The 16,136-nt window shown below is 49.6% G+C and overlaps 1 protein-coding gene across 1 annotated transcript in view; it reads left to right on the forward strand.

The window, feature by feature from the left end:
• LOC112110887 (neuronal acetylcholine receptor subunit alpha-7-like) overlaps positions 1-16,136 on the forward strand; it is a 108,058-nt gene that overhangs the window by 83,521 nt on the left and 8,401 nt on the right. Inside the window, exon 9 of the mRNA XM_026663330.1 lies at positions 14,364-14,473. Coding sequence (XP_026519115.1) covers positions 14,364-14,473 — 110 coding nt within the window. The remainder of the gene's footprint in view (positions 1-14,363; positions 14,474-16,136) is intronic.

Here is a 16,136-nt window from a genome sequence, read left to right on the forward strand (position 1 = left end):
AGATTTAGCAGAGTAATGAATTTAAGCTCCCAGGCTCATCTTTTGAAAGGGTTGCGCAGGTTTCCTTTGAGGATGAGGACTGAGAGATCAGATATAGAGTGATCACTTTGTGAAAAGTGTTCACCCACAGCTGATGTGGTGTTTTTGTCTTTTATCATTTTCCTGTGTGAGTTCATTCGAGAGCCTAGTGATTGTCTGGTTTCACCCACATAGTTGTTATTGGGGGCATTTAGAGCACTGGATGAGGTACGCCACATGTTGTGATAGGCATGTGCAGGATCCCTGGATCCTGAAAGGTGTGTTGCGGTGGGTGGAGTGTTGATCATGGTACCAATGGAGATATGTCTGCAAGTTTGCATCTGTTTTTTGGCAGGGTCTGGTGCTGCTTTGAGCTGGTGATGATGAGGTTGGGGGGTGTTCTGCAGGCCAGAAGATGGGGTTCAGGAAAGATTTATTTCAGGATGGGGTCCCCATTGAGTATGAGTTGCAGTTGTTTGATGATACCCCGTATGGTTTCTGGTGTGGGGTGGTAGGTAACAACTAGGGGTATAGTCGATATGCTGGAGGGTAGGGATAGGATACAGAGGGACCTAGACAAATTAGAGGATTGGGCCAAAAGAAACCTGATGAGGTTCAACAAGGACAAGTGCAGAGTCCTGCACTTAGGACGGAAGAATCTCATTCACTGTTACAGACTAGGGACCGAATGGCTAGGAAGCAGTTCTGCAGAAAAGGACCTACGGGTTACAGTGGACGAGAAGCTGGATATGAGTCAACAGTGTGCCCTTGTTTCCAAGAAGGCTAACGGCATTTTGGGCTGTATAAGTAGGGGCACTGCCAGCAGATCGAGGGACGTGATCATTCCCCTCTATTTGACATTGGTGAGGCCTCATCTGGAGTACTGTGTCCAGTTTTGGGCCCCATACTACAAGAAGGATGTGGAAAAATTGGAAAGAGTCCAGTGGAGGGCAACAAAAATGATTAGGGGGCTGCAGCACATGACTTACGAGGAGAGGCTGAGGGAACTGGGATTGTTTAGTCTGCAGAAGAGAAGAATGAGGGGGGATTTGATAGCTGCTTTCAACTACCTGAAAGGAGGTTCCAAAGAGGATGGATCTAGACTGTTCTCAGTGGTACCAGATGACAGAACAAGGAGTAATGGTCTCAAGTTGCAGCGGGGGAGGCTTAGGTTGGATATTACGAAAAACTTTTTCACTAGGAGGGTGGTGAAGCACTGGAATGGGTTACCTAGGGAGGTGGTGGAATCTCCTTCCTTAGAGGTTTTTAAGGTCAGGCTTGACAAAGCCCTGGCTGGGATGATTTAGTTGGGAATTGGTCCTGCTTTGAGCAGGGGGTTGGACTAGATGACCTCCCGAGGTCCCTTCCAACCCTGATATTCTCTGATTCTATGAGGTCAGAGGGGATTTTATTTCTATATTGAAGCAGGTTTGCTTGGGGTATTTGGGTTCCCATTTGATAATGAGGTCTACTTCTCTGGTGGAGTGTCCTTGTTTGGTGAAGGTGGTTTTAAGGTGTATATCCCAGACCTTCTCCTCGGAGCATATTCTGTGGTATCTGAGTGCCTGGCTGTAGATAACAGATTTCTTGGTGTGTTTGGGGCGGTTACTGGATCTAGGCAGGTAGGTGTGGAGATCTATGGGTGGGATATTACCTCATGTACCAGAGACGACCCATAACTCTTGATGGTGTGCGGGGGGTTACAATTTAAAGGTTCGGGAGGCCATGTGACCACCCCATTCCCCCTGTACCTCCCACACCCGCTCAAAGCTGGCACCATCTTGCCCCCACTCTCCTCACAGCTCCTTCCCCACTTACTTCTTCCATCGCCTCCTCGCTGCAAGTGCAGCATGGGCCGGAGCGGGCTCCGGACACCTACTGCTGAGCATTTAACTGTGGCTGCAGGCAAGGAAGGGACTGGACTCAGAGGGCTTCCCTGCACCACCTCTGGTGGAACTGCACTGCCAGCCCCATCTCTCTTCCCTGCTCCAGCCGCCTCCTAGCTGGGCTCAGCAGGTGTGCGAGGTGTCGGTGCCTTTCCCAGGCATGTTTCCCTCAGCTGGGCTGAGCCTGACTCCCTCCATGGTAGAAATCTGGGAGGGGGGAGACATGACCTTGTGTGCCCCCCCCCCATGTATTGCCTCTGTCACGTACCTTATTTCTCTAATAACTTGAGACTGCCATTGCTACAACTACACTGCATACAACAGCTCGACCCAATGGACCTTGGAAGAAACAAGCTGCAGATTTATGCAAATTCAGAGCACATCATTACCTGGTCGTCATGGATTATTTTTCCAGGTATATAGAAATAATGTACTTGAAAGACATAACATGTTGCAGTGTTATCAAGAAACGGATGTGCCCTTTTGCTCATTTCGGTATTCCAGAACAACAAGTGATGGACAACGGACCAAAATTCACTGAAGCAGAACTTAAGTCATTCCAAGTGAAATATGATTTTGAGCATATTCCTAGCAGCCCCCATAACCCACAAGCAAATGAAGAGGCTGAAAGAGCTGTACAGACAGCCAAGAAAATCCTACAACAGGAAGATCCATTCTTTGCTCTTCTGAGTTACAGATCAACACCAATAGCAGCTATTTTGAAGCAGCTATTGGAGGAGAGGACGGTGACGAGGAACAGTCAACATGGATTCACCAAGGGCAGGTCATGCCTGACCAACCTGATTGCCTTCTATGATGAGATAACTGGCTCTGTGGATATGGGGAAAGTGGTGGACATGATATATCTTGATTTTAGCAAAGCTTTTTATACGGTCTCCCACAGTATTCTTGCCAGCAAATATAAAAGTATGGATTGGATGAACGGACTATAAGATGCATAGAAAGCTGGTTAGATCGTCGGGCTCAATGGGTAGTGATCAACGGCTTGATGTCTAGTTGGCAGCCGGTATCAAGCAGAGTGCCCCAGGGGCCGGTCCTGGGGCCAGTTTTGTTCAACATCTTCATTAATGATCTGGATGATGGGATGGATTGCACCCTCAGCAACTTCACGGATGACACTAAGCTAGGGGGAGAGGTAGATATGCTGGAGGGTAGGGATAGGGTCCAGAGTGACCTAGACAAATTGGACGATTGGGCCAAAAGAAATCTGATGAGGTTCAAGAAGGAGAAGTGTAGAGTCCTGCACTTAGGATGGAAGAATCCCATGCACTGCTACAGACTAGGGACCGAGTGGCTAAGCGGCAGTTCTGCAGAAAAGGACCTGGGGATAACAGTGGACAAGAAGCTGGATATGAGTCAGCACTGTGCCCTTGTTGCCAAGAAGGTTAACGGCATATTGGGCTGCATTAGTAGGAACATTGCCAGCAGATCGAGGGAAGTGATTATTCCCCTCTATTCGGCACTGGTGAGGCCACATCCAGAGTATTGTGTCCAGTTTTGGGCCCTCCACTACAGAAAGGATGTGGACAAATTGGAGAGAGTCCAGTGGAGGACAAGGAAAATGATTAGGGGGCTGGGGCACATGACTTATGAGAAGAGGCTGAGGGAACTGGGTTTATTTAGTCTGTAGAAGAGAAGAGTGAGGGAGGATTTGATAGGAGCCTTCAATTACCTGAAGGGGGGTTCCAAAGAGGATGGAGCTCGGCTGTTCTCAGTGGTGGCAGATGACAGAACAAGGAGTAATGGTCTCAAGTTGCAGTGGGGGAGGGTCTAGGTTGGATATTAGGAAAAACTGTTTTACTAGGAGGGTGGTGAAGCACTGGAATGGGTTACCGAGGGAGGTGGTGGAATCTCCATCCTTAGAGGTTTTTAAGGCCCGGCTTGACAAAGCCGTGGCTGGGATGATTTAGTTAGTATTGGTCCTTCTTTGAGCAGGGGGTTGGACTAGATGACCTCCCGACGTCTCTTCCAACCCTAATCTTCTATGATTCTATTGGATTTAGTCCAGCACAACTCAGAACTACTGTTCCAATTTTGGAAAAGAACCTGTTTCCAAGGTGGCCAGAGATGAAGAGAGTGGCAAAATTGGATAAAAAGGCTAAAGGAGCTTTTACACTTTTACAACAGACACTCGGTTAGAGAACTGCTGGGTCTAAAATCTGGTGACTGTGTTCATGTCAGATTGGATGGAGAAGGATGGACAACTCCAGCTGTCATGAAGAAAAAGTATTCAGTGCCCAAATCATATATGATTGAGACTGACAGTACAGAGTTCAACAGAAACCGTCAACATCTACAGTTTATTCCTCAGAAAGAGTGATCAACAGAGCAAACCCTACAGATGGCAGATGCAGAACAAGATGATGACTCAAGGATTCCAAATTGACCACAGTCAGATGTTGCAACTGGCGGACAGCCCAATGAGCAAGTCGTTATGTGTTCCTGTCGTGTAATTAGAAAACCAGTACAATTAGAGACAGGCTGATATGTTCAGAGCTTCAAAGACAGTATGATAATGTAAATACTGAAAATGGCAGGAATGAAGAACGTAACGGAGGAGCTGTGACGGAATGCTAAACTGCATTATAGTGTTCAGCCACTAGCTGGCTCTGTGTGTCAAATACCTTATTTAAACGAACTTCAGCCATACATGGCAGAGAATTAAAGGATCTTATGATGAACACAACTGGTGTGTATAAGCAAGCTCTGTAGCCAGTCCATATCTGGTACAGAGAAACATGACACTGTCCGCAATGCACTTCTGAGGTGCTGCACTTCAGTTTTTTCTCCGAGCAGAAGCAATGACCACACCCTCCCTCTGCTGGTGAGTGTACTGCTTGGTACCACAGATGACTGCCCTTGCCTGCACCCAACCGGGGAAAGAGCATACAGGTCAGCGTGTTAGCTGTTCCCTGTGTGCCTTGCAGCACGCTCCTGCATGCTATGGAGGAGTCCTGCCCTGCTGTTAGCACAAGAGACCCCCGCAGTCCTTGGAGGGTCTGAGTTTTAGGAGTGTGGTGTATTCAAAGCCTGCCCTGAAGCTCACTGACAAAAATGACAGGTGACTTTCTGAGGACTCACATGGGGCACTGAGCTATGGAACAGAGAAGTCAGGGAACCACTGAGACTAATTGCATTGATTTATATTTAAAATCTTAACAGATCCAACAAACCCAGTGACGTGGATGAAAAGCATTTGAACGGTGTGGTGTATAAAAGACAATGGCTGAGCTAGAACCAAACTCAGTCAACTATAACAGCAGGGCTGTATTGCTGAGCCCTGGGAGTCCCAATCTTTGTCAAGACCTTTGGAGCACGATTATACAGCAACCACCGAGGCCTGAACGTATCCATCCCTAGAACAGCTGATTCCTCCCTAGGGCAGCTTGCCTGGCTGCACTTGTGACTTGGCCTATTTTTAATTTCCTTTTTTTTTATGGTGCCATCTATACAGATGGATAGAACAGTGCATGGGAGTAGGGGGCATGTATAAAGCCAGGAAACTCCAAACTCCCTACACAAATCGTTGGGTTTGATGGATAATCATTGGGTGACAACCTATGGCCCGTGCTCTGCAAGAGACCAGACTAGATGAGTATGAATTTTTGTACACAATAAATCTTCCTCACTAGAGAATGCAAAAACTTAATGGTGACGTCATACTTCCCCCCCACAAACACATCACACACGGTACACCTAACCCGTGCACAGAGATCAGTCCTGAATATTTGCTGAGGATGTAACTGAGGTTTTGCATTGTATTAGAAGGGCACTTAATGTGTTGTGCAACAGATCTTTCAGAAGGAGAAGGAAGGCTTTTTTTGTGACGATGCGGAATCTATCACCATCAGTCGAACTGTTCTACGTGAGCTTTATACAGTTCAGAGGTGTCCTCTAACTTGCTATTTCCTTGTTTATAAGAGTTTGCACTGGGGGCAGGGGTATGTCAGACTCTTTTAAACAAAGGGGTATGTCAATCTCTTTTAAACAAAGATTTTGCTTATGGAATACGAACACACACACACACAATGCATAAAGAAAAAACAAATACCTTTAAATCATGAGGTTGTACTTCCATCCAAGCTCTTGTGTCATCAAACAGCTAATCAAAGAACAAGGTATATTATTCCTTTAAAAATAGGTTCAGAACTGAAAATGTTCCCATATTGTGTATATAGTGAAGCACAAATGATTTAAATGAATAACTACTGCATGATTAAAACATGGTAAGCAAACAAAGCCCTACATAATTATACACATGGCTTATCATTTGGATTACAGTAGTACCTAGAGGCACATTGATGTCAGTGGGATTTTCTCCATAGGATTCAGCCTCCCAAATGGACATAGAATAACAATTATAATAGAATACAAACTGCAATTTCATAAACATTGCATATTACTTACAGACACAAACCACACACAGATTTTAAAAAGCTAATGCCTTAAAAGTCAGACTCCTAAATCTGTATTTAGGCAATCAATATATGGCTTTATTTTCAGAACTGCGAATCACCCAGCAACTCCTGTTGAAGTCATGAATGCTGAGTGCCAGCACTTTTGAAAATCAGGGCAATAATTTAGTTTCCTAAATATGGAGATGACACAGGCTAATTTTAGGCCCTTAGTTTTTAAACTATTGGTCACAGACTGGACTGTATGTACCATTCTGCACTGTAGGGTAATGCAGACCCTGGGTTTGATCTTCCACCTCACTGCACCAGTATTATGCTGGTCAGTGATGGAGCTACACCAGGAAGGGTGCTGGGTCATTGGTGGTGGGCTGGAGAGTGACCCTACCCTACCCTCACCCGGCAGTGGCAGCTTCTGTCCCATAGGGCTGGACCTGGCTACCCACTCCAAGTTTGTTCTGCTTTTACCCACTCCAAGCTTGTTCAGGTTGTAGTTTTTCTTACACTGCCCTAAATACACATGATGGGGCAGGTCCTCTGCTGCTGTACACTGGCATAGTTGCACTGAAGCTGAGGACATGCCCTGACATCTCCAAACAAACCTTGGCATTTCGCTGTAGTCCTGCAACAAACCCGTTCAGTGACGCAGGATGTCATACTATACTACCATCCCTATCCCACATCAGCAATTCTAATTTGCAAACTATTTCCATCTCTTTTATAGAATTTCCCACACAATCTAGGAGGACCATCACCTTACCTTAGACTTTAGTTTCTCCTGGGCCGCTGGCCCATCCTCTATTGATTGTGGTCATTCGCTAGTTGTGGGACCTCTTCCCAGGTGATGCCAGCGCATTCAATCCTCTGTCACTGTCTTCTGCCTGTTCTTCCTTGGCCTTCCATACTTTCTCTTTCCTCTCTTGAGTACCCCATTCACTGCTTGCTTAGCATGTCGCCCATCTTCCAAACAGGGCATACATCCCAACCACCTGAGCCTTCTCTCTTTGGTGGCCTTTTCTAAACTCCTGTTCTGTCAGCTTCCTGGCTCTCGCTTTAGTTATTTTGTCTTTCTATGAAATGTGTAGTATCTTCCTCAGCCACCTGTGATGGGCAGCCTCCAATCTCTTTTGGTTAGCCACTGTCATTGGCCAAGTCTCTTCTCTGTACAGTAGTGTGCTCAGTACAATCGCATGGTATAATGTGACCTGTAGTTTGGCATGGTGACCTCTGTGTGACCACAGGTTGTTCATCCTTCCAAAAGCAGTGTTTGCTTTTCCTAATGTTGTATGAATCTCTCTCTCACAGCCACCTTCAAATGTCATCACTCTCCCCAAGTGGCAGAACTCTACCAGTTTGATTTCTTTTCCATCCACATGCACCTTTGTATCTGTTGTCCACATTCCTCCCTTCATAATACGGGTCTTCTCTGCGTTTGCTTTCAATCCAATTTTTGCTGCTTTCTGTTCTCTCTGTGATGTAAGGGCAATCATTCCATTCCACATCATCCTCGGGAAAGCAATGTCATCGGCAAAGTTAAGCACCACTGCAAGAATGAATAGCTGTTATTACTGATTATTTACAACCCCCCATTGGATAGCATCAGCCACTATATTTGCTAGGTGTCTGCTGGTAATTCAGTATGTGATGCATTTCTAAAGGCCCAGGGACTCATGCCTACAACCCCCAGATGCTGAAGCAGCTGCCTAGGTACTACGCTACACATTATCCTCTTCTAGCAATAAAAAGACAAAAAAATAAATGAGCCCTAGAAAGCTAGTACCTCACTCTGGAAAGAGATTGCCTGCACTTCTGTGCCTTGGAAGCAGCTACTGGAGTGTTACGAAGATGCTAAGGAAACAGCATGTGTTTTGAGACTATAATAAGACTGGCTAATAGTCACCAATATCCCATCGATCTTTCATGTTTTAGAGCGATTTCAAAGCATTTCCCCCATCCACATCTAGGTGCAAAATGAGTCACAGGGCAGTCAAAAGGCCAGAGAGCAAGTCAGCAATAGAAGGGGGGGTTGAAGCAAGGTCTCCTGACCTTTCCTGTCCCACGGCAGCCACGCAGGGGAGGGCAGTGAAAAGAATGTAACTTCTTTCACGACTCAAGCTCACTTCACGTTTCATTAAGCACGTGTGCCGCTGAGGCTGCCTGAAGGGAGCTCCATCTGCTACTGGTCAGTGCGGCGCTCAGCCCCATGGCCTGGAGACGTTAGCACCCCCCCGGCTAGCCGGGCTCCTGGGACAGAGAAACGGTCACCGCCACTGCAAACAACATTGCCTTCGGCATCACTCATGCCCTGAACGTCTCCAGGCCAATGAGAACGCAGGCTGCATGTGGAGTTACAGAGGCAAACCCCTGTGCCTCTTGCTAATGTGTGCTGCCCCATTACCCAGGCCTGGTCATGCAAGCTTTGTTCAGTGACACAGATCACTGGGTTCCTTAGCCTGAGCCTACGACCAATGGTGTCCATGGGCGCAGGATTGGGCCCCAGGAAAGGTCAAAGCAGCATGTCCTAGAGGTCAGATGCAAAGGGTATGTCATTCCGTTCAGCTCCATTTGCCAGTGGGATGTGCCATGTTGACGAGGGGGCGTAGTAGGCAGGTCCCGTGGTGCTGGGGGTCTCCATTGCAGTAAATGGAAGAGGGAGTGGCTTTAATTCCTGTATGGGTATCCATTGTCGGCATGTTCTTCTTTTCTTTCAGTGATCTTACCTGTCCTAGGGCCTGTCTGCCCTGCCACCAGAGGTGGGACTGCAGCACACACAGAGATAGCTTTGAGCGCGCTTTGCTTTAATAGCAAGGGCAGTGAAGCTGTGGCAGCCTGGGCTAGCAGACCGCGGGTGGGGCTTTGCAGCCAGCTAGACTGGGTATGTCTACAAGTGCTGCAGACACACCCTGGATTGCAGTGTAGTGCTGGTGTTATGCAGGAGGTCAGACAGATGATCACAGGGGTCCCTGCTGGCCTATGCATCCCAATGACTTCTTCCCCTCACGCCATGTCAGCCCAAACCAGAACCTAACCCCGAACATTCAGATTATTAGGTGCCTGAAATCCCACTGAAATTTGACGGGTACCTAATTCCTTAGGGTTCCTTTGCATCCCAGGCTAAAACCATTTTAAAGTAATTTCCTGTGAGGCTTAGTAACCTTACAGTGCCCCTTTAAATGTGCAGTATTCACCAAAGTGCATAGTATTTCAGGGCAGTGATTGTTCTTGTGACGTGTCTATTGTGTTTCCAATTCACTGGACATGCTGGGGCCAGCTCTGCCTACAGTGTACGCAGGGTTGGTACCCAGGGTACTGCAGCCGGGCCTGTCCTGAGAGTGGGGACGTGGTGGGATTCCATCCCGAGAGCAGTGAAGGCACAAGGCCTGCGATCAGAGCAGTGCATTGCAGCTAGCCCTGTCCTCCCAGCAACCAGTCTTGATGTGAACACACGGAGAGCTGGAAAATCCACTACTTCACTGAGTAGTTCCTTCCAGTGGTTAATCCTGTCTGTTCCCCTCACACTGAGTAAAATCTCCCCTAGTTCTTTGCTCTGGACTAGAGAGGTTTTTCTGTTCCCCTCCCTGTCAAGATTATTCTGTTAGCCTATCTGCATGATTCATTTTGTCCTGGGACGCTGGGACTGCCTCACAGAACTATACCATCGTTTTAATGCAGACTGTAGAGGCTCCTTATCCGTGTCGTGCTCTTCTCTGCGGCGATGGGAAGCTGCGTTAGGCGAGTATGTGACATAACGCCTCTGAGACGTTATTAAAATCTTGACTATTGCTCCAAGCTCCTGCTTGGGAGAGGGGCCGGGTGCATGTGTGTGCAGTGGGGGAAACAGGATTTCTGGCTTCAGCACGTGCTTTCCCATTCCTCTTTGGGATCTTTGGCTATAATGCTCCTTGGCATTTTGACACCACTGGACACAGGCCTAGACTCCCACATTCCTTGTCTTTTTTACACTGCTAGGCCTGCTTTATCTGCCCTTTAGCAAGGGCTTAAGTACCAGAGATTGCTCTTGTGGAGGCTAGTCTTTGTTACAGTTAACAGTCCATGGCATGATCCTGTTGTGCCTTCTACCCTCTCTGCTCAGCCCGTATACGACAGCACACAGAGGCAGGGTTGACTCAAGAGCTTACACTCGACAGACAGGATGTGTTTTGATCCCCGTTTTACACATGAGGGACTGAGGCCCAAAGAGTTGAAGGCTGGTGTTTGAGGGAGTTGGGCATCTTCCTTGCCCTTAAACTTCATAGAAGTTGAATGCTTCTCTTCATTAGGTACCTTGTCCAGGGTCCAGCCTGTGGCAAATCAAGAACTGAATCAGGTGCTCATGAATTCCTGCCTAGTGCTTTGACCCAAAGACTTCCTGTAGTTGTAGAGCCTAGATGCACCTTTCCATTGAAGGAAGCGTTCCCATCGCTGAGAAATCTCAGTCCCTTCATTCTGCTTCACCTTTCCAGCCAAATACTGGCACATCAATTAGTTAATCCCTGATGTCCTCCAAGGAAGAGGTTTAGATATCGCCACTCATTTCATTTGGAATGTTGATGCAACTGCCTTTAATCATGAGTCCATTAGACTTGCTTAATTGCACACGCAAAGTTGTCTCTTGTCACTTCTTTAGTGTCCTTAGATAGGTGGACCATCCACTCCTAATGTCACTTAGAACTTCCTGAAGTTAGGTATCTGTCAAGATTGTTTCTGTAGCTGGAGTAGTCTCTTTTCTGACACTTATCTGTATGTGTCCACAGCATCCGCATGCCCCTTTACGTCATTTTCGAGCTCATGGGTACATGACTGCAATGCTGCCACAAGGACAGAGTGTTTGCTACTACCAGATTTTTCTCAGGAACATATTTAGCAATTGGATTAAATCACATTAACCTTAGCAAGAGATATTGGCATCTTAGTGGTACTTGGTCCAGGTCTTCTTGAATTGCTTTGGCTTTCTCAGGGCTAGGACCGATTCCATCTCTGTTTATTGTCTGCCCTAAAACTTGATTTGGGGTAGGCAGAAAATGCATTTTTCCTTGGTTAGCCTCAGTGTTGTCTCTTAAGCTTAGTTGTACTGGATCTCCTTTCAAAGTCCAATATCACCAAATATTCCATCGAGTTCTTCCACCTTTAATAAGGCCTCCATTACGGTTGTATCTGAATGCCACACAACCTTTAATCTATTTATCCTAACAACATACCTGTCAGGTGGGACAGTGCTATTATCCCCATTTTACAGATGGGGAACTCAGGCCCAATTTCGCACAGGGGTCTGTGGTGGAGCAGAGTCTCTAGTCCTGCTCTGATGCCCTAACTACTGGATCCTCCTTCCTCTCTTGTCATGTTGCTTCTTTGTTATAGGTTTCCTATTTGGCTAGTGTTGTTCGTTATGGAGAGACACCAGAGACCCCTTTAGTCAGTGGGCGTGGGGGCTGGATTTTGAGGTGAAAGCTGCAGAGAAATGATCATGGTGTGCAGCAGCGTTGGCCTGCAGTTTCTGCTTTCAGCACTGTGCTCGACATGACAGACTCAGTCATACTTCATCCACTACTGAAGGCTGTCAAATCAGGCATCCCTGTTGGGTGGGATCGTGCATTGGCAATGACCACACTGCTGAGAAGGCTGTTGGTCTGTGTTCCTTTGATCCTATACAAAGACAAAAGCTATGCATTCGAGTGCACGTCTCCTTTTATCAGCCAACTAAACTGCTTTATGCACAAGCGTATTGCTCACTTTCCAGCCCAGTGTATGAAACATTAACTCTCTGAAGTCCCTGACTGGGGCAAGTTTCACTCATCCATAAACTCCCCAGCTCCCGTCTATCATGGGGTAGCAAAGCATTCATACATCGCTGAGCTGGTTTGCAATACCCGGACACACACAGCAGTGGACAGAGAGCCTCGAAGCTGAAATGCCTCCTGTGAGTTGTCAGGTACTTCGCTTATTTTAGGGCTTGACTGTGACCTGCTTAGTGACCAGTGTAGAGGAATGAGTGGGCACAAGGTGCCTCTGTTATTCCCCTGCATGGACTTCCGGTACCACGGGGCTGCCAACCCCTGCTGCACAGCCGGGCAGAACCTTGGCTCCTCCCCCAAAGCTCTGGGCAATGCACATGCAGGGGCGGCGAGTTATATGGGCCCGTGGTGCTTGGGCTCCAGCAATATTCAGTGCCCGGGGCCCGGCTCCACCAATGTTCGGGGCTGGGTCTCTCCCCAGGCCCTGCCTGCTGCCCCCCCCCCCCCCCCCCCGGGTGCCCCCCGGCCCCCCCTGCTGCCCCCCCACGCCTCCCTAGAGTGTTCCCCGGCCCCACATGCCTCCCCCGGGCCCCGGAGCATCCCTGCCTCAAGCGGGAGGCTTCCCCCTGCAGCCCCATGCCGCAGGGTCCTAGCACCCTCCATCCACTAGTGCCAGCGCAGGCTGACCCGGACCCTGCCCTTCCGCCTCGGACCCTTCCCTTTTCCGGCGGGACCCTCCACCAGCACAGGGGGACCCTCACCCACAGTCACCGCTCCTGCCCCACGCTGGACAAGGGACAGCCCCACCCCCAGTGAGGCTACAGTGAGGGGCAGCAGTGGGGGAGGAGGTGTACATGTGATGGAAGTCCCCACCCCCAGCACCCACCACGGGGGACGAAGGGGCTTCCTGGACCTGAGAGGAGAACTCGCTGCTGCCAGCGGGGAGAGGGCTGGGGGGAGTCCTCCTCTCTGGCCCCAGCCCTGCCCCACCCTGCCTGCACCCCAAACTCCTCATCCCCAGCCCTGCCCCACCCCAGAGCCCACACACCCAGCCAGAGCTCTCATCCCGCACCCCAACCCTCTGCCCCAGCCCTGAGCCCTCTCCTGAACCCTGAATCCCTCATCCCTGGCCCCACCCCACAGTCCTCATCCCCACACCCCAACCCTCTGTCCTAGCCTTGTGCCCCTCCCACACCCCAAACCCCTCAGCCAGAGCCCTCACCTTCCCACACCCCAACCCTCTGCCCTAGCCCAGAGCCCCTCCCACACCCCAAACCCCTCATCCCCAGCCAGAGCCCTCACCCCCTGCACCCCAACCCTCTGCCCCAACCCTGAGCCCCCTCCTGCACCCTGAATCCCTCATCCCTGGCCCCACCCCACAGCCCTCACCCCAACCCTCTGCCCCCCCACACCCTTCAGCCCCAGCCAGAGCCCTCACCTCCCGCACCCCCCCTGCCCCAGCCCTGAGGCCCTCCCACACTCCAACCCCTCATCCCTAGACCCAGTCAGAGTCTAACCCTCTCCCCCAGCCCGGATTCCCCTCCTGCACCGTGAACCTCTCATCGCCAGCCCCACCCCCCGGCCCTCACCTCCGCACTCCAACCCTCTGCATGAGCCCCTCCCACACCCCAAACCCCTCATCATCAGCCCCACCCCAGAGCCCTCACATTTTTACATTATTTTAAAAACTATATATCGGTTTACAAGGCAGGTGTGGTGGGGCGGGACTTGGACCCGTTCTGGGCACCACCAAACATCATACAAACCTGCCGCCCCTGCGCACATGTGCTGGCATGGCAGGGACAGTGAGGTGGAGAGTTGGCCCAGATTACCTCCTCCACGGACCAAGATGGGGAACTAAGGACCAGATGGCATCTCAGTCACAACCTGGCCCCTGCTCCTGGAACAGTGCAACTACCTGCTGCCTCTTGTCAGGGCTTGTTGCAAATCTAGCCCTTAATATAGTTTTCTTATACAAACAATTATACTGAATTTGATATAATTCTAGAAATGTACACCCCTTGTCCTTTGCGTACGTGCCATTACGATTGAATTGGATGGGGGGGATGGGGGAACGGGGGAACGCCTGCATTCAGAGGGCCCCTTTTTCTGATGATCAGTCACTAATGGAGCCCATGCCTGGAATTCTGTGCAGGGGCTCGGCCGTGTTTTCAGTCTGGAGGGGAAGCTCACTCTCTCACACGGGGGTGGCACAGGACAACAATCAGGACTGCAGATTTCACCCTGTCATTTCTAATCAAACCCACCTTGTCTTTGTTATTTTTTAATTGCAGCTCAATATTTCGCTAGTATCATGGTCATTGTTGGTCTCTCGGTGGTGGTAACGGTCCTGGTTCTTCAGTTTCATCATCACGATCCACAAGCGGGAAAAATGCCCCAATGGGTAAGTGGCTTCAACATGGACATATTCAGTAACAGGAAATAAATGACTTCTTGATATTGAACTGATGGGACCACAACTTGTTGTAATCAGCTGAACAATTGTGATGGAACAAAACAGGTGTGATATCGCCATGCTGGGAAAAAAGCCCAACCCCCCCAGAATCTGGGTGACCATTAAAAAGGCACCCTGGTTATTAGGCTTCCCACTGGAGTTTGCAACATTTACTGTTCAGATACCGTGGGAAAGTCAAACAGCATGGCAAACCAACGTTGCTCTTCTTAATGGTGCCCACTTTGCTCTTGCCAACCCCCAGGGCATCACAGGACCCATACTGCTCTCTTACCCACTGGCACATAAAAGCTTTACATTTTTCAAAGCACAAAACGCAAATATTTCTTAGCCATCCTGGATCCTTTTTTCGAGGTGTTTACTCTCCAGGAGCCCCATTTCAGTCCGCACAGAGCACACAGCAAGTGGCAGTGCAGAGGTTCAGAATCTGAACCTGGATCTGTCCCCCAATTTTCCCATTGGCTCCTGGCACTGTATGAACTGGGCCAACTTACCAGCTGGAACCCCCGTTACTCTCTTATTCAGACACGGCCGTTGGGGTGAGCCCGGTTGGACCATGGTCACCTCTCTCTCTCTCAGCCCACCCTCACTCACCCAATAAGGTGAGTAAGCAGTGGAGACCTACAGCCAGGACAGCCACTTCCATTGACACCATCTAAGTACATTCAGGCCACTCCTAGGCTCACCTGCTGGGAGATCTGGTGCTTTGCTGAACCCACATCCCTGATCCAGATCCAAATTTCACAACTGGTCCCTTAATCTGTCCTGGGCCAACCCAATGTCTCGGTTCAACTCAGCCAGTCTTCACGGGGAGTGCTTCTGATTCTGCCGCTGGAGCCCAGCTTTAGAAGCTGGAAGGCTAAATCCCAGTCTGTGCAGCGGAGGCAGGCCCCATGTTGTGCGGACCGTGAGAGCTGCCCTGGTGCGGCTCTCCCTGCCCCAGCTTGGGACTGAGCGTAGTCCTGACACAATGCGCCGGAGAGTTGAGCTCATCAGCATTGTGACATCTCTGGTGATGCCGCTCTGCATTGAGTGGATGCGGAAGCCTGAGCTACTGCTTTCCCCCACACACTGCTAGAGCGGGTCAGGGCTTGGTGATTGTACGGCTGGTGCCCTGGGCTTGTTCTGTGGCTATATGAAGGATTTCAGCCTGCAGGCATGTCACAGTCTCAAGACCAGCCCCTTGCAACCTCCTCCTGGCATTGGCCAAGGTGGCCACCCATCAGTCTAGGAGGGGGAGCTTGACGGGTGGAGGAAAGTCTGTGACTGCAGGCGGTCATTTCCTTTCACTGCTACACTCACGCATATGGGCAGAGTTCCTGTGGGCGGTGGCCACTGACTCCTCTGCAGAGCAGGGGGCGTTGTCCTCAATGGTCTCCTCTCGATCCCTCATTTTGACCCTGTGACCTGCACCCCAATTCCTGTTTGTACCTCCCTGGTAGTAGATTAAGTTCTGGTGCTATGGCCCCTCCGTCTTCTGAGGGGGCCGTGTTCCCTCACTTCACTGGCCTCTGCCCACCACTTCCAGCTGGGGCCTTTCAGGAGCAATACACGCTCTTCAGATGTTCAAGGAAAAACCCCAAAACCAAAACAA

The sequence above is a fragment of the Terrapene carolina genome, unplaced genomic scaffold (assembly GCF_002925995.2).
Source record: "Terrapene carolina triunguis isolate 2854851 unplaced genomic scaffold, T_m_triunguis-2.0 Scaffold33356, whole genome shotgun sequence".
In the NCBI taxonomy this organism is placed as follows: domain Eukaryota; kingdom Metazoa; phylum Chordata; order Testudines; family Emydidae; genus Terrapene; species Terrapene triunguis.